The sequence below is a fragment of the Elaeis guineensis genome, chromosome 3 (assembly GCF_000442705.2).
Source record: "Elaeis guineensis isolate ETL-2024a chromosome 3, EG11, whole genome shotgun sequence".
Classification (NCBI taxonomy): Eukaryota; Viridiplantae; Streptophyta; class Magnoliopsida; order Arecales; family Arecaceae; genus Elaeis; species Elaeis guineensis.
In genome coordinates this window covers 27,880,917-27,903,846 of record NC_025995.2, presented here as the reverse complement: position 1 = coordinate 27,903,846, position 22,930 = coordinate 27,880,917, and the positions used below count along the sequence as shown (strand labels likewise).

At 39.5% G+C, this 22,930-nt stretch overlaps 1 protein-coding gene across 2 annotated transcripts; it reads left to right on the top strand.

Annotated features, from left to right (window-relative positions):
- The first annotated feature begins 333 nt into the window (after nucleotides 1–333).
- LOC105035769 (uncharacterized) lies at nucleotides 334–12,968 on the top strand. 2 transcript variants are annotated; one of them, XM_010911462.3, is made up of 8 exons: nucleotides 334–595; nucleotides 8,071–8,151; nucleotides 8,231–8,319; nucleotides 8,408–8,482; nucleotides 8,632–8,750; nucleotides 8,816–9,058; nucleotides 9,345–9,413; nucleotides 12,568–12,968. In XM_010911462.3, exons 1-8 carry the CDS (start codon nucleotides 473–475, stop codon nucleotides 12,657–12,659), a joined length of 891 nt encoding a protein of 296 aa, XP_010909764.1. In that variant the 5' UTR covers nucleotides 334–472; the 3' UTR covers nucleotides 12,660–12,968. The 2 variants fall into 2 exon arrangements, with proteins under 2 accessions (XP_010909764.1, XP_010909765.1); XM_010911463.3 differs by having other exon boundaries at nucleotides 340–595; nucleotides 8,632–8,735.
- Nucleotides 12,969–22,930: the final 9,962 nt, after the last annotated feature.

Below are 22,930 nucleotides of genomic sequence, written 5' to 3'. Positions count from 1 at the left end.
ATGGCCTACACTTTGTATCCTCTGCCTCCGGTCTTCCAGCTAATAAATATCCAAAAGGCACGACGGCAAAATATTCTCCTCGAGCGCAAAAGGATATCGGTCTCCCTTTCAACCCCGATTGGTTTCAGCACCGCCATCCAGACCAAAAATATGTGACCACCACAAACGACCGGCTGCTGGACGGTCTAGGCAGGTACGCGGGCCCACATGGATGCGATGCGCCTACCTGATTGGCGGGCTCCCTGTCCCGCTTTTTTTGTAGTCGTTTTAGTTCTCGGATTTCAGAAATTAGTTTGTGCCCTAATCTCCACGCTCCCTTTCCATCCGTATTTCGGGGCCTTTTGATTCAAGGTTTTAGCTTATTTATACTCTTCGCAGCTTTGCTTCCCTTCTAGGGTTTTAGAGCTCCGGTCTGTTTTCGTCTCCTCATCCCAAAACCCTAACCCTAGGAGTCTTCTCCTCTGTTCTAGCCATGGATAGATACCAGAGAGTGGAGAAGCCGCGGCCGGAATCCGCCATTAACGAGAATGAGATCCGAATCACCACCCAAGGCCTCATCCGGAACTATGTGAGCTATGCCTCCAGCCTCCTTCAGGTATATCCCTCTTTCTCTAGCTGTCTCTTTGAGGTATATGGATAGAGCTCTGGAATCTATTTTAATCTCGTAGTTTTTTGGTTGTCGATCGGGGTTTTGATCGTATGGAAATCTCCTCTGTAATTCTGTCGGCATTTTTTTCCCGATCTTTCCCCGTGGGTTTCTTCCGGAGCCCATTTTTCTGTATCGTTTCCGATTGGGTTCTGAGATTCTGATTTTTGTTTTCCTTGGACTCCAGATGGCAACGATGTATCCATGTAGTCTGTGCCATTTCTTTTCTTTCTTTCTTCTGTTTTGGGATGGAGGATAAAATGTTTTTTTAGTGATATTCTACGTTCTTATGCTGGTTGTATTCTTGTGTGGTACGATGGTTTTCTAGGGTTACTCTATTCTCTTATGAGCTGCTGTACTTTGTTTTATTAGCACGCTTTGTCATTTTATGGACTTTGGCTGTTGTTTTTTCATTTGTTTTTGTTTCTGGTGGGCAGCGATGTTTGGATCATATTATGTATGTTGGTTCCCCCCTTTCTGCCCATTAACTTCTCCGGAGATATTTCACCATCATAATGTTCTTCGACTAATATTATATTGACGGTTATGTTAATTAAACACTCTGCAGCGTTAAATTTCTGGGTATTTGTTATTTAAGTTCTCTTTTGACCAATAGGTTTGTCTATTTCTTTTGATGTCCTGTCTTCTTAAAAGTATGTAACTGATTTGAGAAGGTATAATTTCACCTGCTTGAAGTTATGTGCAATCATATGAATGTTGGTATGTAGATAGCTTCTGCCTATGGGGTGCATCATATTAAAATTAGTTGTCCCAGTTGGCCATTTATGATGTTCATTAGAAAATGAGCATTGCTAGTGTGTCATTTCCATTTTTTTTTCGGTGGCAAATCAAGCTTTTTGAGATTTTTTTAAAGAAAAAGTTGTAAGTTATGCCAGTTATATGAGTATGTCATAAATTTATCCATCTCTTGCATCACAAAGTTCCTTAATCAAAGTAGAACTTTCTCTTTTTATTCATGATATATTGTTTTTTAGTGACGAATCTACTGTTTTCGTTTGTTACTGATGACACAAGGAGTGTTTGCTGCCTTTTGTTGCACCTTTTCCATTTACTGTTTTACGAACCTATTTTGAGCATGTATTCATTTGCTTGAAAAGTTTAGTTTCATACCGATTCTAGACTACACAAATATCTAAATCATGTATTATGATGCCATTTTATTTCTCTATGAATTATCAGGTTTTATGTTGACTGATAGGGAGTAGAAGCATCTTACTAGTGTGGCATTGCTAAGGATCTAGTCTTGTGATGATATAGAGATACTAAGAGCGTCTTGTTGGCATGGCAATGTTTAGGTTCTAATGCCATCATGATATTATGCTATACGACTTTGTTCTACTTGTAGTTTGTATCATTGTGCAATCTCCTAATTGCCATTCCATGTATTGAATTTCTTTGATCCTACCTTGTATAGTTGTATCCTGAAATTTTGAAATGGGTATATATTGCAAATGTGTAGTCCATCTGGATTTGCTGCACTAAACCCATAAAGGAGGACTTAAGTGGCATAAGATAGGTTGAGAGGGTCAATTGATGAACAAGGCTCATGCAATTCATAAGTTTTACAGAAATGTTATGTGGACATGTGACATGGGTATCAAATGTTCAAGTGTTTAGGGGTGTTTGATACAAGATCTTTCAAAAGATTGGGTATGGGGCACATGCCCATGTTATATATATGTGTACTTGTATATGTTTAAACATATGTATATAATTAATAATTTTTTGGATCACTTGCTTTTTAATATGATAGAATCCATAAATTTTTTGCTAGGCTTTATATTAAATTAGGTGTAAGTGCTAAAAGTTGATATGCAACTATAAATGACATCATGATCCAATGGTTTGGAGTGTCCAGGATGCATGCAGTATCTAGGTCCCCAAGTGTCTGAACACAGCACAAACTGAGGTTTTGAAGTGTCTAGGTAACACTTTTTGCAATCCAAGGTGAAGATTTTACCTATTGTGATGGATATTTTAAAAGATTATGCTGGTTGGGTGCAATTTTTAGTAGTGCTCAATGAAAACAAAATCTCATAGTATAGGTCCTTAATAGATAATATTAGTCTTATTTCTTTATGATTTTGTCTTTGGATTGTCTAGAATCTCTAGATGCATGGAAGATTAGATAGTCTTAGGCTGACATGTACTATGTTTAATGTTTGTTATGCTTATCTTCTTTAGGATTTATGTTATATGAGTAACTAAGGATGGTACATATCTCCCTATGCTTAACATTTGAACTTGCAAGCTGTTGTTATTAATTGATTAAAGAAACAGAGGAACCAAAAAAGTAGAATAAGTACTGTAAATTGGAATAAGTTTTCAAAGTAGAGAAATATACATTCTATTTGGAATGATCTACAAAGATTTTTTTCACCCCTAAATATAACTTTTCTAGATCTTAAGGTGGCATGTGATTCGGGGTTAAAGGAGAGGAAGGATAAATGGGGGGATAAAAGGCCCCTTTCAACCCATTTATTCCACTTTAAACCACCAAATTTTAGAAAACTAACTAATTATTTTGGGGGTAAATGGTTAACTTGTTATGGGCTGAAGTCTAATGTGTATGGCCTAGAAAGTATAGGTAAATAATACTGAACATTAATGTTTTATACAAGATTTTAAATCTCGTGGGAGAGGGCTATTTCATTTTTCCCATGGAATAGATGCGCCATTACTGACGCTTCCCCCCCCCCCCCCCATGCGAAAAAAAAAAGCCACCACACCCCTTGGACCCATCCTGATACTTTAGATAGGGGACTCCCAAGACATGCTTATCAGAAGGCTGGGACGATGGTGGGACAGTCTTGTCCTGACACATGGTATGGTACCCCATCTTGGTCTCTCACCGGACTTGAATCCTTGGTTTTATATGTCTATGACAGTTGGAGCAAGTTTCTCTCACTGCATGTCTATTTAAGCCTTAATTGTCATTTTCGACATACCCATTTGGGGTGGGGAAACCAAGATCGATCTTATATTCATTTTTCATGTATTTTTTTAAAACAATACAAGTCAATGAGTTTTTAATTGAATTTGTATCCATGCACTAAGTCAGCCGAGGATTGGAGGATTTGAGCAAGAAATTACTGTTCCGCAAATTTTAATGAAACTGCGAGAAACTAAAAAAGTGACATGTTGATCATGATTGTCCATGTTGAATCATGTGTTCCGATATTTAGCAAATCTGGTACCTTTAACATAAACCAAATCAAAACCTTCATTTATTTATTAAATGTAATTCAGTTTGTGAGTGCTTGAAGCATAGATGCGAGGTAATTTTTTGTTTTTTTAGTCATTAGAAGTGTTGTAGTCTGTAATTAACGTCGAGGGTGATATAAATCATCATTATGGTTCTTAGTTTTATGCATTTTAGATGCTGCTAATGATCCATTTCTTATGTGCCTTTCACTATTTGGGCTCAAATCTTATTTAAAGCATGAACCCAATATATCGAAAATGCATAATGCATTTTTAGAATTTAGATTACATCATTGATCATGATTTATGATGTCTAAAATGCCTGAAAACCCAAAATTTACTATTTTAGAAAATTGTGACGTGTATTAAATGTTTAGAAAATGTATAGTTTGATCTGTAAATTGTAATGATATCCATCCTGTCTTTTCCCTGCTATTTAGCTCCAACATTCTGGAGTATCATTCACTTATTTTGATCTAGGGCCACCTCAGATTTCACTCCAAGCTTCTCCATGCCTTTCCTCATAACCTTCATCCATGTTACCCTAGGTCTTCCCTTCTTTCTCCTTGAACCTTCAACACATTAAACAGATCTTATTGTACATGGGATAGAGCACCTCTCCTTTTTTTTCTTCTGGTAGTAAGGTACCTAGATTATGGTTAGAAATATCCAACCTTGGTAATCTTTAGTTTATGCTTGCTTTTGGATGCAGGGATTTTGAATTTTGCTGTGAGTTCTGAACTTACGCAGTTAATTGTGGATTTTTGTACATTGGTTCTATGATATCATTAATCTTGTAACCAAATTGTTTATAGGTTTGGAGCTCCAAAACATTTGACTTTTGAATTTTAATCCTTTTTTTTTTTGAAAAAAAAAAAAAAGATAATGACCAGCAATGTAACTTTTCCGGTTGGATGATCCATAATGTGTTTAGCTTGGTAAATTTTGGGTTTGAATTCTTCTTGAGGATTTGCTTGTGCACATAAACTATAGTACAAACTGTAATACCTATCAAGTCTTGGCCAACTGCATGAAGTTGGCTCTATAAACCATAATTTGTTGAGGTTTATTCCCATTAAGGGTTGCCTTTGTATTATTTACAAGGTTTATGGTCCTCATGTTCTTAGTTGATTGCTTAGGTCTTACCCTCTTTATAGACCCTTGGATGGGTTTGAGTAGCCCTCCTTGCGAAAGTCTTTTGAAATATTTGCTCCATATACACATACTATCTCAATTAGTTAGTTCTCGGTTGATGTAACTCCTATACCTCAAGATATATATTTATCTTCAACTTGTTTCGTTATTTTCTAGGCATTCATCTCAACATTTTCATTTCTGTCATCTTTGTTGGTATGCCATCTTATGTTTTCTCCAAGTTGATAAAATCATCTGCATTCTAGTTAACATTTCTTTATATCTTTCCACTAATTGCATAAGCATCAAGATGATCTCTATCATTGACCTTGCATGGAATTACAGAATTGATTAACATTTGTTGTTGCCATTTTCTGTAACTTTTGCTGTGGCTTGTTGCTGGTCAAGAAGCTTAATTAAACAATAGCCGCTGCAATTTTGTGCTTCACCGTTTTCCCCCCTTCTTGTATCTGGATTTCATTACAGTTTGGCTAGATAAAGGACAATGCTTGAAAAGTTGAGTATACTGGCTCCTTACTGGCCAGTACCTACTGTACGGGCCTTAGGTCAGTGAAGAAGCCAACGAGGCAGGGCCTGGTATGCTCATGGATATGCCAAACTGAGCCATGTACCACCCTTATCGGCTTGTTTTGAGCAGATTGGGCCTGAATCAGCTTTGAACTGCACCAAATTGAGCGGTATTGCCCAGGGCTACTTGGGATATCCAAAAAAATGTATAAGTACTACAATTATTTGATGCCTATAAGCATTCGTACACAATTGCTTAATTGTAAGACTAGTTTATTCTTTTACTAATTAGGAAAATAATAGGATGCTAAAAGCTTAAGTGTCAAAATTAACATAAAAATCATTCTCCTAGCTTACATGATTGTCTCAAAAGGACCTAGGTTGAAAAAATTTAGGAATTTATTGAAAGAAAATAAATTGGATTATAGATAATATAATATAGCAGTGCATGTTCTGATAATTATTAAGAAACTATATGGTCTACAAAACTTAATCGATATTTGCTTAAGATAACATATTTTTATAAGATTAGTGAACTCTTAGATATATAAACAAAATCCTTTTACCAAAATCAACGGCTCCTCAATATTGCTATTATACATATTCTGTACACAAACTGTAATGTGAAAATGAATTTCGTCCTTTATCATGTAGTTTGTATTTCTTTGATTATGTAGACACAAGATTTACATAATTTAGTGATATTGTATTGACTTGATAATCAAACTGATTGTAATAATTGTAAGTTAAGGGCTATTAGCAAAATTCGTGATAGAATGTAATTGTTATTGTTGTCAACTTCATAACCTATTTCAAAAACTTCAGATTACATCAAGTTGGATGACTAGGCACTCAAACAGATACACTTGCCTTATCAAAGAAATAAAGCATAAGAAAACTGCACAAAAAATGTGGACCAAAATTGATAGTACCAAGGGTATATGAGCCATGTCAGGACCATGAGGCTAACATGAAGACGTTGTGATTCATGACAAAAGAGGGAGCAATTAAGACATGAGGAGCCAATTATGTTTGAGCATTTATTCTGATATATTTTGGTTCTTTCTTGTACTAGCTATGATCTGTGTCCAGAGAAACAAATTTTGTTGAGAGTCTGTTACTAGATTCAATGATTCTTATACTTTTGAAGGTTATAATCAAGGTTCGCCCTGATGGTGTGCTGCCCCATATTGGGCACACCTTACTAGTATTAGTATTGGGACCGAATTGAGATTTGGTACATGGGTTTACTGAGTCTCAATATGCTGAATTAGCCCCATATTGGGCATACCGACATTGTACTAGCATGGTATTGGGATAGGGTCTAGTACCAAGATTGTGATCCTTGGTTATAATTAGTCAGTTTGAACTTCAAATCAATGAATTGGGGTGTCTGTTGGAGTGTTGAAGCCCTTCTTGACTCATCTGAAACACAAGAAATAGAAATGAAATTAATATTTGAAAGATATTATCTTTAGCTATTTCTAATATGTGAAATATGGGAAAAAGGAGTTGCTGCCTTCTTCCATAAAGAAGGTTGTAGAGAGAAATTATTAGACATGTTCTATGAAATCTGTATACATCACGACATTTGATTCTAGATTATTGTTTCATTTATAACACTTTTTTTTTTAAAAAAAAAGATAGCATTTGGCATCGCTTTTTGTTTTTAGTTTTCATTTTCTTGAAAAAAAAGGACCAATCCAAGTTTATTTTTCTGAAAATTGAAGACCCAAAACTTGTTCAGTAGTCAGGTTAATTTTACGGCAGCAGTGGTGGCTTGTATTGGTTGATGGCTGGTGGGTGGTGGTGGGTGGCTTTGGTTTTCAAAACTTTGAGAACCAGATTTTTTTTTTTTTCATTTCCACAATTTCTAGAAACCAAGAGTTTTCAAAAAATTGAAAATAGAAATTGGGTTACCAAACAACATTTTTGCATTGATTTCTGTGTCTGAAAAAAATTGAAAACTGGAAACAGGAAGTGATGCCTAACAGGGCAAAATAATGTAGAGTGGGCACAGAATGTTTTTTTTTTTCTTTTTTTTTTTTTTAATTTTACTTTTGCAGTTCCATTCCTGGTTGCTCCTAAGGTAGGTCATTGTACTTCCTACGTGAGGAGGTTTGAAGTATGCATTGGAGTTAATTGAAGGTTGACTAGTGACAATTTTATTCCTTTCTGGCAAACACCTGTTGCTTTGCAGAACTTACTAATGGTCAAGTTCTGTTAATCTTGTTTCATGCAATTTTGATCACATCATAATCATGAATCTGTGAAAACCTTGCTCATGAAAACTAAAAGTATCAGTCTTGTTCAAGGAGAGGTACTTTCTTTCATCTATCAAAAAAAATATAATGCAGAAAAATTCTGCCTCTTCATTTCTTCACCTACTAATAATTTCTTTTTTCTTTTTTTCACTGGATGAGATCTTGTAATTATTTTCCTTGGATGTCTCTGTATGTATTGATACATGTGTGCAGTCCTTGACAGTATTCAAAAACTAATTTTATGTTTTGTCTTGGCGATGTTGTTTTGATCAGGAGAAAAGGGTCAGAGAGATTGTCTTAAAGGCAATGGGACAGGCAATCAGCAAGACTGTGGCCGTAGCAGAGATTATAAAGGTTGATTTTCACTTCTCCATGTGATATTTTGTATGCTGTTATGCCTGAAAGCTGCTTCACCCATTTATTTTGAATGCAGAAAAGGATTCCTGGGTTACATCAAGATACAGCTATAAGTTCAGTCAGTATCACTGATGTATGGGAACCGATTGAGGAGGGCCTTGTACCGTAAAGTTTCTTATTCCTCAACTAGTTAAGTAGTTACAGATTTGAATAGACGTTAGTGATATATTTCATAGTATATACCTTCTTGCAGATTGGAGATGACGCGCCATGTTTCCATGATATCAATATCTCTGTCATTCAGAGAGCTCAACAAGAACTCCCCTGGGTAATTTATTTGATACTTTGTAGACTGTCTTAAACCATATGGCAGAAATATTCTTTCTGTGGAGCTGATATGTAATTGCCAATCTACTTAGTAGGTGTGACCCATGTAATTTTAATGCTGCTTTGGTTTTTGTCACCATTGTGTGGTAGGTATCAAGCTCCATTGCATGCAGAGCAGCCAAAGCAACAGCAAAAATTCCAGCAGCCACAGCAATACCAACAACAGCAGCAGTATCAACCCAGACAAGCACAAGGTCAACTTAATGAAGGTACAATCTGTTATTGGTAAAACTTTTGATGATTGAAACCACTGATAATTTTATATTTGTTAAAGATTCATATGGACGTGTGCGTGGTCGAGGTAGAGGAAGAGGAAGGGGTTGGGGTAGAGGAGGATATGGTGGATATGGCGGATACGGCAACAATCCAGGTGGATATGGAGGATACGGCAACAGCAATGGTGGATACAGTGGATATGGCAACAGCAATGGTGGATATGGTGGATATGGCAACAACAATGGTGGATACGGTGGATATGGCAACAGCAATGGTGGATATGGATATGGCAACAATCGAGGTAGTATAATAGTCCACTCATTTTTATTTACACAAAATTCTTAATCGACGTGTTTGGTTAGATGCTTCATCAGGTGGCTTCCTTGGCTGGCTTATAGGGTGCATCTTAGTTTAAGCTTATATAACTTCTAGCCATAAATTGAACAAATTGATTGGAAGCCAGAATAGAACCCAGAGTTCTCTCACAAGAAACATCATTAAACTGACATTCTTTGAGTCTAGATTTCACCTTTATTCTCTTTGATTTCTTTTTTGTTAATGCCCATTGAATCTTCTGTTCATGGTAGAAAATGGTGGATATAACTGGAACTGGGGTCGAGGTGGTGGGCGAGGTAGAGGTGGTTGGGGCTATCGTGGTAAGCCTTCGATGATCATCTTTGTGTCTTGCATTGCTATTTTACATGATTTTAAGGTATTACCCATGCACTTCGATAAATTCGGCTAATGAATTTGAGATAACTGCAAATCCTTAAAATTCCCTCTGCTTATAGATTTCTGTGACATTCAAAGTACTCCAGCAAATTCACATTTGGTGAGTTCAAAATCAGTGTTGATCTCATGTTGCCTCAGTCATAACTCGTGAATCTCTGACACCAAATTAATTCAGTCGTGTACCCTGGTATCTCAATTTTAGATGTATGATCTTGCAACTTTGTTATAAAGGACTTACCCTAATGAGTTGGATTTTTGTCTACCATTACAGAGCTCAGGCTGGGTTGAGCCATGTCAGGCTTTACCTAAATTTACACATGCTTAGGCTTATCTGATTTGAGCTTTGGGTCGGTAGTCGCGAATTTTGTCCCAAAATAGATTCGAGTTGGGTGACCAATGCCCTTGTTGTGTTCTTGAGCTTGACCATGCATAGATATGTACAACACAAGCAAATTTTATGGTATGGACGGGCGGGCATTTGAGTAGGTGTACTTACATGTCTCATGCATATACATGCCTACCTGTGGACATAGGGTGGGAAGAAGGTCTTTTCATCTAGTGCCACAACCAATTATTGGGCTTACAAAATGGAAATCTAAACCATTATATATGATTTGTAAGGCCTATGATGCCCTGTAAACAAAGAATCATATGCTTTGAAAACCTTCTGCCTATGCATCAAGTCAACCTAAAATCTAAACACCGTTATGCCATTAAGATTATAAATTTGGCATGACTTGATGCATAAGCAGTGTCCAAAATATTGAGTTTTTGACATTTTAGGCATTGTGGATTACATTTGATGGTTTGAATTTCACCTTTATAACCCGCAACCAACAGTACTGCACTTGGTGTTGAGTTCTCTCATTCCACGGTGTATTTACAATTAAGGGTTGAAATTCAAACATACCATGATATATACCATGCTACAATGCGGTGTGTATAATCCTGTACTGCCCCGTATTGGCAAACCATTAGTTGATATGGGGGTGTATTGTGGTACATACGATACCGAATATAATCTTCCTGTAATGTGAAATTTCATTTAAATCATATTAAATTACACACCTCATACATATTATGCATGTGTAATTTGTATCTTTGTGATTCTGTTAAGCCATGTATAGCATCTAAATCACATTAAATGACATCCCTAATGATTATCTAACTCATGATTTTGCTGACACTTCCAAGTCATATTAGGAGTATAAGAAATGAGTTACTTGTGTGCCACAAAAAGATGGTCATCTAATTTAAGCTGGAGTGGGTTTTGAGTGTGTGGGTGACACACACCCCCATCTTGTAGGGTGCCAAATCCCAAGCTGCCAGATGGATTGGATCCAAGTTAAGTTAATGTTGGATCTTTTTCTGTTTGTGCTGCCGGGTTATCATAAACTTGTCTGACTCTGCACTTATCATGATTCCTTCATCTTCCATCTTGGCTTCCATGAGGATGAGTGTGGTGTCTTTAAAAAGGGAGGGAAAAGAAGAGGGAGAGGTTTTGGAGGTTTCTAATTCAGAGACAGAATTTGGGATGAATATGATGGCTTTTGATTTCATATTTTTGTCCTGTTTACTCATACAATAAGCTGTGGCTCAAAAGGGTTTGATGGACCCTTTTGTTTGGGAAAAGTATTTTCCTAGTCCGGGCTTTCTTGTGGTTTGCACTGACGACCGTCGCTCTCTTCTCTTCTCCCTGTCCTTGATGGCCAGATGAAGAAATCAAAGCTCCTGCTTGTTTGTGTTTCTTTTTTGATGCCTTTACTATTCCTATTCCATTATATTATATTTTCAGAAAAAAAGAGAGAATACAAATGACTGCAATGTTTTCCTAAGATTATGTAAAACCATCTGTGGTGGTTGATGAGTGCTCTTGAAATCATACATGATATGAGCAGATTTGAGCTGCAGGTCTATGAGAGGGTGGATGATTTCATTCTGTTCTTTTATACCTCTGGGCGAGCAAGGAGCCACAAAATCTATGGCGGACCTTGGAAATTAGATAGAATGGATGAAATACAAGAGAGGGCAGCGAAGAGGGAGAAAGGCAGAAACATCATGATGATGTAAGGCACGAGTAGTTTAGGTTCTTCCCTGATGATATATTTGGAGCAGTTTAGATTTTACCCTATGAAACCAGTTGGGTTGAAGAGAGAGGTACCCATGTTATTGTTGAGTGGGGTGGGTTCTAGCTGTTCAACCAGCTGATGGTACAGGATGGGTGCCTTATGCTGCACCAGCAAGACACCTCAACTGGCTCAAGCTAAGCCATCTATCTATTTTTGGGACGGCGAAGACACCCAAGAATAATATTGTGCTGAAACAGAAAATAAAATCCTCTGGGGCAGTGGCGGAGCGTAAGAGGGACCAGAGGAGCCACTGCCCTTCCAAAAATTTTTAAAATATTTATTATCTATATATCTATATATATGGTGGTCTCTCTAATATTTTAATCTTACATATATTACGAATTTATCAATTTAAAAAAAGGTCATGTAATTAATTTATATATTAATTTTTATTAAAAATAATAAATTTTTTAAAGAAAAAACAGTTGTTTATTTATTTTTTAATCTTTTATTTATTCTTCAATCTTTAATGTGGAAGAGATTATTGAGATTTTTACGCAATCAAAATCATTTTGCAGATGAAATAAGGTAATATTTTTATTTATTTTTGTTTATACATAAAATTAAATATTTATTGATATTTTTATAATATTTTGGTTATATATCTTTATTTTATTATTTATTATAAAGTATTTTAAAATATTTTATTTAAAAATTATTAATAAATTATTATTTTGTCCTCCCAACATTTGATGTCAAACTCCGCCACTGCTCTGGGGATGAAACCAGCTACTCCACTTGGATATCTTTCTTAAGCTTTTAGAGGCCAGCTTGTTTTATTTTCGGTGTGCTACTAGCTTTTTATGCATTACATGCGCATGCATGAGGGGAGGCATATTGACTTTCCACACTGTTTCTTTGTATTGAATCCTTGGTTTTTCAGTAAATTTGATCCATAAAAGAATCTGCTATCAATGATATATACATCCTTTTGCTTTTGGCATGACAGGAGCGGGAGGCAGAGGTGGAGGTCCAGGAGGAAGAGTTTATGGCCGTGGACGGGGAAGGATGGGTGGCCGTGGGAGGGGGAATCAGGTGTGATATAGCGGTTATGGCTCGTAATGTTCTTGTGCATGCTTGTTTTTAGGGGAAAAGGATAAATAGTTATCAAGGAACTTGTTTGGGGCTATCAAATATGAGGTGGATATTTGTCACCGGGTGTCATGGTAATCCAAGTGGTTCTGCGTCTACTCTATTACATGTCAAAGTTTGCAGGCCAGGTTTCTTTGTTTGTTTCCTATGGTTGCCGAAGTTCTTATAGCATGCTGTAATTCACTCGCCAATTTCCCTCCCTGGTGTATTTAAAAGTTACATTTTTCATAGTGCATATCCCTTGAAACTTTGGTTCTACCTAGGCTTCCTTTTTCAGTTCAATTTGATTCGTTATTTTGAGCATTCAGCTTCTTAGTTTTCTTTTCCTTCCCCGTTCTTCCAATTTCCTTGAATGGCCTGTAAGAAACTGAAGGGAGTGGTGTTACCACGAGCTTTTCGATTGTTGGGTTGGCAAGGCCAAAATGACATGCTGTGAGGAGAAATTCTTTGTGCACCGTGGGTGGTGCGTGTCGGGCTGCACCGTCAGCAGTGATTGGCTCGGGTGTGGGGTTGGAGAGCAGTGTGAAATTTTTTTTTTTTTTTTTGTTCGGTCTCATGTCCGGGCCAATCATCGGACACCATCCATGGTGCACAGAGTTTCTCATGCTGCGAGTATAACTGGATGTCTGTAGGCTTCAGAGTCTGATATAGCAGGCCTTGGCTGAGTATTTGCTCTCCTGCATGTAATGAGTCCTGTGATGCACACGCACTATTACTGGGCCTGGTATGGGCTGCGTTTTAGGTTGGGCATTGATTTGCGCTCGAGGAAGTTAAGATTGGTCGTGGTTTAAATATTAAGTCTGAGTTTCAGGTTGGGTTTGAATCGATGCTGGAGTTGGTTTGTTTGGCTTTAATCTAAAGTGTAGGGCTGTTCGGGTCCGGGTTGTATCTTTCTCACGAGAGAAATAATTGCTTTTTCACGATATCAATCATTGGATCATGTCTTACACAGCTCTCAAAGCGCTGCAAGCATCTTCATTCCTCTGTCTGCATGGATGCATGATCCAAAGGGTGGATTCATTTTAAGGAAGCTGCATCCTTTTGCATGGAAGATGCGATCCTCCTCCAGGTTGTTCTCTATCTCCACAGCCACCGTCTTGACCTCTGCTTCTTCCTTTCTACCCAACGCCGCTTGGCCTGCTCCTTTGGAGGCGACATCCTTGTGGTTTTCTCCACTTTGTTTTCCTGTCTCTTTCCATTTCTTCATTGCCGCCTTCTTCCATGCCCTAACCTCCTAGAGCTTTAGCCTTGTTATTGATGATGGCTTTGTTACATATACTTTCTCCAGGTAAATAAAATGCCCTACGTCGGGTTTGGGCTCCTGTCCACAGGCTTGTTTTGGGTTTTGCCATCTACGTTTTAGGCTGCACTTGGGGCCGAGCGTGGGGCTAATTTTGGAAAAAGCGGGTCCGGCTCAAAATCTGAAATTTGTCTGTACCGAAAACCTGGGTTGCATGGAAACCCAACCTGATAACCCGACATGCACAAAACATGCAGACTCAAGCTTAGTTTTCTTCTGTGTTTGGTCTTTTATGAATTACTTTCTCTTTTTTTTTGAAAAAATTTCTTTCAATCTGTTGTACTCTATTCCAACAGGTCATGGAATTTCACATGCTTGTACAATGGCAAATGATTTAAATGGAGAAATTGAATCATTTTCCTCCAAACTTCTTTCATATGGCATCGGAGTAGGATGTATAAAATGATCTATCCTTCTTTCCTGCTCCTTTTGCTCGCTATGCAATGTTTCTTTTCAAATGGCTTATTTGAAAGATTCTATCTTGACGAACAACTGAACTCATGCACATTAATGCTATAAGTTATTAAAAATTAAATTACTAATTTTTATATTTTTATATATTATATTTTATTTAAAATTTTTACTGAATTTCGCAAAGAAAATCCACTCCAAGCTTGATTTCAAAAAAAAAAAAAAGGATGGGATTTTTTTTTTTTTTGCATTTTTTGCAGAATAATCCTGCATATAAGAATGGGGCAATGTTTAAACATATTTCATCATTTAAGTTTGAATGAAATAGATCTAAACCACTACCTTCATGTCCTTCATCATGAACTAAACGAACACACTGTGAACCGAGTGACGTATGCCATCACATGCATCAACTCCCGCATGCTCCTTACCATGTGGTCAAGCCATTGGATCTTGTAATCTGGTGAAGTTGTCCACAATTCCTCCTCTTTTTTATTTTTTTAATAAGATGGACAATCCATACAATTCTTGTGTGAACATATCCAATAACATCAGAAATAAAATATTCTTTAAAGATCTGGGGATCTTGCTCATATCAACCTATAAAGACAATCCCAAGTGGTTTGCAACAAAAGTAGCCATCTAATCGGCTGCCGAGTTCATCTTCCAACAAATGTGCTTGATAAACAAGTCCGCACAACCAGAGAATGAAGTCGCAATGTGCCGCAGAAGGGGGTGGACAGCCTCATTCCACATACACCCTTGAATCCAAAAAATCACTATGGCCAAGGCACCCTCAATGATCATGTGGTCGTCATGGAGGGTCTGACAGGCATGTGATCCTTGCCCACGCTACATGGAGCTCCATAGCGGGGACCAAGTGCTTGTAGAGGTGGGTGCCCCTCGCCGCAACAAGTCTGGATGCCGAATTTTGAATCACGTAACCGGCGCCTCCACTCCTACCCCGACGCTGCCATCAAACTTGACTTTGAGATACGATGGAGGAGGGGGCTCACAAGTGATGAACACTCGTTGGGATGCTACATGAGTAAGATGGGGGCCCTAGGTCTCAAAGTCAAATCAATCACCTCAATTGTCAAGGACAGAGTTCTCTCCAGAATAAATCTCATCGGACACCTCTTGATCTGAAACACCAGGTTGTTACTGGATAGTCAGATCTGTAGATAATATAAACTGCTCTGATGCCAACTATACTCATTGAAGTAGCCTCGGAACACCATCTCACATGTCTAGAAAACCTTAGATCGAAGCCTCGACTTGTGAGGCAAGGTGATGCATACTCGCTAGGTGCTATACTTGAGAAGCACTCGGGCATAGAAAGAGTGTGTGTGCAACTTTTCCTCCATGCTATAGACCGGACAAACAGACTGTAGATCCATCTCTCTCCCTCTCAAAATGGATCTGATCGGGAGTCGCCCCCAAGTGACTTTTCAAATCAAAGACTCACCCTTAGATGTACTTCAATCCTCCATATCCATCCAATATCCAATCTCCTAATGGTCTCCTTCCAATATAGGTGGTAGAGATTGGCTGTCACCACCCTCGGAATGTAAGAAGATCTCCAAACTCTGACATCTTGCATAATATGAATAGAGATCGGTAGAGAAAGCACGCACTCTACCAAATGGTCACCAAAAGTTTGGACAACCACCTCCACCTCCCAGCCTCTGCCTCTTTGAGTGAGCAGGTCATAGACCCTCATCGCGTTCCCAACCTCTATATTGATAAATATTGATCATCGACTCAACGACAGGTCAGCGATCTAAGAGTCGAACAAAACACTCATGGACTGGCCATCCCCCATAAGCTATGTCATTTGGATAATGACCTCAGGGCCCACACGCAAATCTCTTTCCACGAGTAGGAACTACTCCTAGATACATGGATCTCCCCCATGGCAGGCCAAGGACTATACCCAGCCCTCATCACTCTACTCCACCAACTATCGGGATCACGAAGAAATCGGGCCGCATGCCCAACAATCAGGGCCTCTCGCTTAGCAGTCAGGGACTAGATCCCCTGATGGGAACAATCTCAGCACTCCGATGTGAATATGAATAAGAGTTCTCTAAAAAGATAAATATAAATGAGATCAGCAGGAAGTCAAAGTAAGGCAGGCAAACAATATAGTCCTGACCAGGCCTAGGCAGTGAGCTATAACTGATGTCAGGGCCTACAGTAAAGAGGGAAGTAGTGATTGTAAGCTAAAGTGTCCGACTTGTATAGACCACCTTTTGTCAATGGCTGGCACAAAAAATCCCAAACTAATAGATGCACACCATCGGCCCCAAGCCTCGATCTCCAAATAAATCTTCGAAAGTATTGCTGGAGCTTTGTCACCATGATCCTAAGCAGAATAGTATTCCAAAGGAGATAGACTGGAATGGAACTAAGAATAGACCTCACCAGGGTGACTCTTCCCATCATTGAAAGAGCTCTAGCCTGCCAACCTTCAAGCCGATCCTGAATCGACTACTCCACCTCTACAAACTTGACCTTCTTGAGTCTGCAGCCTGACATTGAGACCCCTAAGTAATGCAGGGTCCCCCTATGCTCCAAGACCTCAAGAATGCCCTTGATCAGGTGCTGTAGCTGAGTTGGCATCTTTGGGCTAAAATATACTATGGACTTAAGGAGATTCACCCTTTGGCCTGAAGCTGAATATACTCTTCTAGCACCTTCCTGAAGCTAGCAGCATTCTGGACAGAAGTCCGATCTATTAGCAAACAGTCATCTGAAAAGAGTAAATGCAAGATCGGCTAGGCCTCTGAGCCGGTAGGTAAGGATCCATGTCTGACCCTTGAGACATAGCAAGCAGAGCTCACAAGAGATCGTTAGCACATAAAATAAAGAGGTACAGAGATAAGGGATGACTTTGCCATAGTCTGGCTGTGGAATATAAGAAGTCCGATAGTGTCCCATTGATAAGAATGGCAAAGCTCGGGCTGCAAATGCACACCATGATCCATTGGATCTAGTGGGTGTGGAAGCTAATATCTACCAAGGCCCACTCTAGGAAGCAACAACTCATGCAATCGTAGGCCCACTCCATGTCCAGCTTAATAGCTATAAGCAACTTACGAATTGAGGCACGACAAAGGTCATGCATAAACTCTTGAGCAATGAGGACATTATCAGAGATGCTGTGGCCGCCAACAAATCTCCATTACTCAGGATAGATAAGTCGACGAAGGATTGGCTTCATCCCGCCCACCATCAGCTTGGCACACACCTTATACAGGGTCATGCATAAGCTGATAGATTTGAAGTGACTCAGCTCATACGCATCCTGTCTCTTAGGCACAAGAGCAGTGAAAGTCTGCTTCCAAGCAGCAAACATTTGGGTAGTAGTAAAGAACTCCTACATTGTAGCCACCACCTCCATCTGAATGATGGGCCAAAAATATCTGAAAAAGAGCGATGGAAAGCCATCATGCCCTGGGGCCTTATCCTCCACCATAGATCAGACCATCCGTCGCACCTCATCAGAAGATACAACTCAGTTATCTCTCTGTTCTCCTACTCCATGACCACCTCACTGGGAGGGGGTGGCTGAAAGACTCCACCCCCTCCCAATGTCATTATCCATCTTGATCTGAAAAAGTGCATAATCTCCTACTTGATAGCCTCCTCAGCTAGCCAATGCCCATCAGTGTTTTTGATCACACGGATCTGATTCCTATGTCTTCGAATAACTATGGTCTGGTGGATAAATCTAATATTTAGTCTCATTCTTTGATCCACTGAACTCTGAATTTCTGCCTCCATAGAATCTTCTGCTGCCTTAGAAGAGAGCGGTGCTCCAACAGACATCCTCATGGTCCTCACACTCTGAAGCTTTGTAAGTGCTACCTCGAGCCTTCTGAAGATATCCCCCACCTAACCCTATTCCACTATCGTAATCATCGCCTGGTCAGCTCGAGTCTCAGGATCACTCAGTACTTGGCATCACCCCTCATCGGTAGTCTCCAGACCTCCCTCACAATGTCCCAAGATCAGAGGTAGGATATCCAGAACTTCTCAAATCAGAATGTTAAAAGAGAATGGTCTCCAAATCTATCCTAGGCAGGTGGTAGACTAAGTGACGGAAAAATCTCTGGATCCAGCTGGCTATCATGAGAACTCTATCAATTCTCTTCCAAACTTTGGCACCCTTTGACAGTTATTGCACCAGATGAATCTTGAGCCGACAAAGCTAAGATCGATAAGACTAGTGGAGAGAATGAAATCTTTGAATTTTCTGGACTCAATATCATCCATAAATGACCTCCCTCCTCTTTTCTCATGGGGACCCATGATGAGTTGAAATCGCCGACAACCACAGTGGGAATGCTCTGATCAATCAGACACAACACCTCCTGCCATACAATCCTCCTTTCTTTGCTGTGCTAGCATACACACTAGACAAAAGCCAAACTAGATCATTCATTTCAGAAATGACAATGGACACTTGTTGGGTACAACTATGGAAAACATCTACCATAGCTATATTAGTTCTCCAAATAATAATAATCCCCCATGCTAGCCCTTGGGATTCTATAGTAATAAAACCAAAAGAGGCAAGAATCAATGTTTGGTTGATGATGAGTCTCGGAGACTCCATAATCACCACATCATCGGAATCCAGATCAGATCGATTGACAAAATCAAGACTTGGCTAAGCTTGCTCTCCTACTACAAAAAGAGCATTTTTTAGCTAGCCCTCAACAACATTGTAGCCCACTTTCAGGGTGCATTTGGTTTGGGGAAGTGGGGGTTTGGAATCAGAATCGGAATGGGTGACTCCCATTCCAACCGTTTGGTTGAGAGGAGTCCCATTTTGATTCTGATTCTGGGGTGGAATGGGAATGGCTCAATCTATATATAACTCAATCTCTACTCTCTTCTATGGATTCAATTTTTCATTCTAATTTCAATTTCGATCACGAGCCAAATACTTCGGAGGATTTGGTCATTTCGATTATGATTCTAAGCCATTTGATTCTCATTCCTATTATGATTTCAGTTGCGAACCAAACATCCCCTCAAACTATCCTCCACCAATACTCCATTCCCCATCGCATCCTTGATCCCCACCTCCCAGTTGCACGAGGGAAGCCCTAAAGGATTAGAGGGGGGAGTGGTTGACTGGCTATCCTCCCCCATGTGGGGTTCATCAGAGGATCCCTCCTGGCCAACAGTGGTCGCCGCACACTTGGGGGAAGATGGATGGAATTGGAGAGGCTCTTCTCTAGCCAATCGCTCGAAGGGTCCCCAAGGAGTTGGAAGCCGGTGAAGAGAGGGGCAGGATAGTGAGGTCCCAGTGGTTATGGAGAGGTTCTCCTCTGGATGGGATGGTGGAAGACAAGATCTGATGACCTAAGAGCCCGGGCCTAGCATCCTATGGCTAGGATCTCCTTCACTAGGCTTAGGGCTCACATGGCCCAGTGACTGCTCCCTACCTGGGCCTACTAAACTAGGCCCAGACGATAATGGTCCAGGAGAGTAGATTGGGCTCAAAGGTTGAGATTGCCTACTTGAACAAAAGCCCACCCGCCTTGGCCATGTACATGTCCTATAGGCTTGGGCCCACTTCCATAGCATCTTGGATCAGGCCCACCTCACTCAAAGTCTGAAATCTAGAACCCAGCTCCGTCGAGTTGACTCAGCTAGGTTTGAGCTCGCTCCCCTTATTCTCCAGTGAGTGCCGACAAGCAAATTTCATCGATTTCTGCCATCCATCGGAGTCTGGTGGTGAGCCCGATGAACTCTTCCTAGCACCCAATGAACTCGAACGGGAGGGGTTAGGGCTCGAAGAGTTTGGATTGGACCCCATTTCTTTTTGGGGCTTGGTCGGACCCCGAGTTGGGTTGGGTAGCTGAATTCAAGATGTCGCCACCCACAGGCCAAGATGCAATTACTCATCGACACAACCAGCTCACTATCCATCCACTCTCCCTTACCAACAATTGCGGTAGAGAAGAAATTTTCTTGTTGAAGGGAATGCCTACCAAGTGACAGACCTTCATGAGGGGACTGACACTCATCATCCATGTGCCCAAGCCGGCTGCATTGGTAGCAGACGGTCAAAATATTTTTGTACACAAAAGGTTGCCAAAAGATGCCATTGTCTCCTCAAATTGACACCCCCAGCATCAAAGGTTTAGATGAGTCCAGTTCCACATGAACCCTAGCAAAACCTATTTTCTGGCACCGATCTATGAATTCATCCTGGGCCATTGGTTGGCTAGCCTCTGAAGCAATATCTAGCAACACATTTGACTCCCAAAACTCTATTGGTAGCCCCAGAAGTTGCACCCAAACCATAGCTTGCTTCACCACATTGGTATCAGAGACGAAGCCAACAATCCAAGGCTCCACTGTGAGAAGTTGGCCAGCTATCATATGACTCAGATGAGTATTGCATTACAATCTTCTTCTGACCAGAATCGGATGAAGTGATGATCCTCAGCCAAGCCAAAGGGTTCTGGGTCATACGATAGTTTATGCCTCTCTTTGAACTCTTTGGCGATCCAGTCGGTCGGAACTCACCGACTGAGGCTATGAACCAGCATGGAGATCTTAACCCACTACCTCCTTGATTTATTCATGATTGCCTTTGAAAATTCAAGAACTTTCATGAAATATCATTGCAGCTCTTCCACCTCCATCGGCAATATTTTGTGCGCTATCCAACGAGCCTGCCTCGATGGTCCCTGAGCCACTCGAGCCTCGGACCTCTCCCCCACAGTCGCCTCCAGCAATGACCAGCTATTGCCACTCGGATCCTTTCCTTTCTCCACCATCAAAGAAGCCGCATCTACCTAGGAACCGTTCGATGGAAGGCCAAAGAGAAAGCATGAATATAGATGCACCACACAATTCCTTCAATCTTTAAATCTTGAGGAAAGATGGGATCTTGAAAGGATTCTTAGAGATTTCTTGTGAAAGCCCAAAACCTCCACGGATCCTAAATTATGAAAAAGAAGAAAGAAAATTGAAGAAGACTCCTGCAAGGAGTCTTCTTGCCCAATTGACTCCTAATTAGAGTCAAAATCCACCTCCGACTCTATTTAAAGGGAAGAAGATTTTTCTTTCTTTCGATCAAAGATCAATGACTCAAGCTGGCAAAATTGCCAAACTTTGCCTTCCGAAAGCTTTCATCGTGTCTGCAGGAATCACAGCCAACCATCATCAAAAATAAGGTAAAGATCATTTGAATCCTTTGCTAATCATTTTCCTCATCCTTTTAAGCCCTTAAAAGCTTGGATTCTGGCTGACTATTGTTAGATTTTTATTGGAAAAGTTCGAACTAGAAAATCTCCTATTTTTCTCATATTTTTGTTCTTCTCTTTTGGATCTTTCTTGCATCCATGTTGAAAATTATGTCCCAAAATCAACCATCAGTCTGTTGACAGTTGTGTTCATTTGTACTTATATATGAATTATTCAATAATAAAAGTTATTTGATATTTTTCATCACAAATGTTTACATCTTTAATATGAACTCTTGTATTATGATAAACCTTAAGACTAATTTAAATAGAAGATTTAGTCCTTAAACTTGTTCGTGACCAAATGATATGTTATTATTAAGATGATAATGATGTTAAGTGTAGGTCGTTATGTGCCATATGGGTTAGTTATCCTCTTAGTCAAGGAGTGTGGAGATACCGGTATAGCATGCAAGTAGAATGTAGGAGTATATTTGCACCGATGTGACCAACTATGGAGCACTCTGGTGTCAAGAGTAGCTCACAAGGGTATGGATATAAGTATCCTCTGACTTGAGATCACCACGGTGACTTGCAAGCAACTTACTGTATTTGATGTCAGACTACTTGAATTTTTAATTCAGTGATGGAAGATTTTTAGATGCAGTCAAGTACTTATCAAGTCGGTGCGTGAATCAAGATGGGATTGACCCCTCTGATAAGTAGGAGTTAATGCATCAGTGTATTTTAATTTAGTAAAATCTTGGCCAAGATAATCTATATGATGGATTTGAAAAATTGAAATATAATGTGGTTGACTATTCTAGGGTTGATAATTAAATCTGAAGTCACCTTAAGTATTAGGATCAAAGAAATTAATTATATAGTAACCATACGCTAGTAGGTTCTTGAATGTTGCTTTGCAATCATTCAGTTTATCTGGATGTCGGATCTCATTGCTAAATGATTACATCGATTAGTTTAGAAAGTTATTTTTTAGTACTGGCTTAGGTTTGAACATATGGGGTCACACTCAAAAGAAGTTACTATTTGATCATGTAGCTGATTGATGATTGAGAATCATTCTAGGTTGTAATCATCAATTCGATTGATGGTTAGCTTTATGCAAAAATTATAGTAAATTAATTCACTATAGATTAGTAAATTATAAGAGGATTGATGAGTAATTAGATTGCTAATTAGCTTAATTAAATGGAGCAAAGTGATTTGGTTAAAAATTAATTGAATTGGATTCAATTTGGTTTAACCTGTTTGGTTATGAGATGACCTAATTA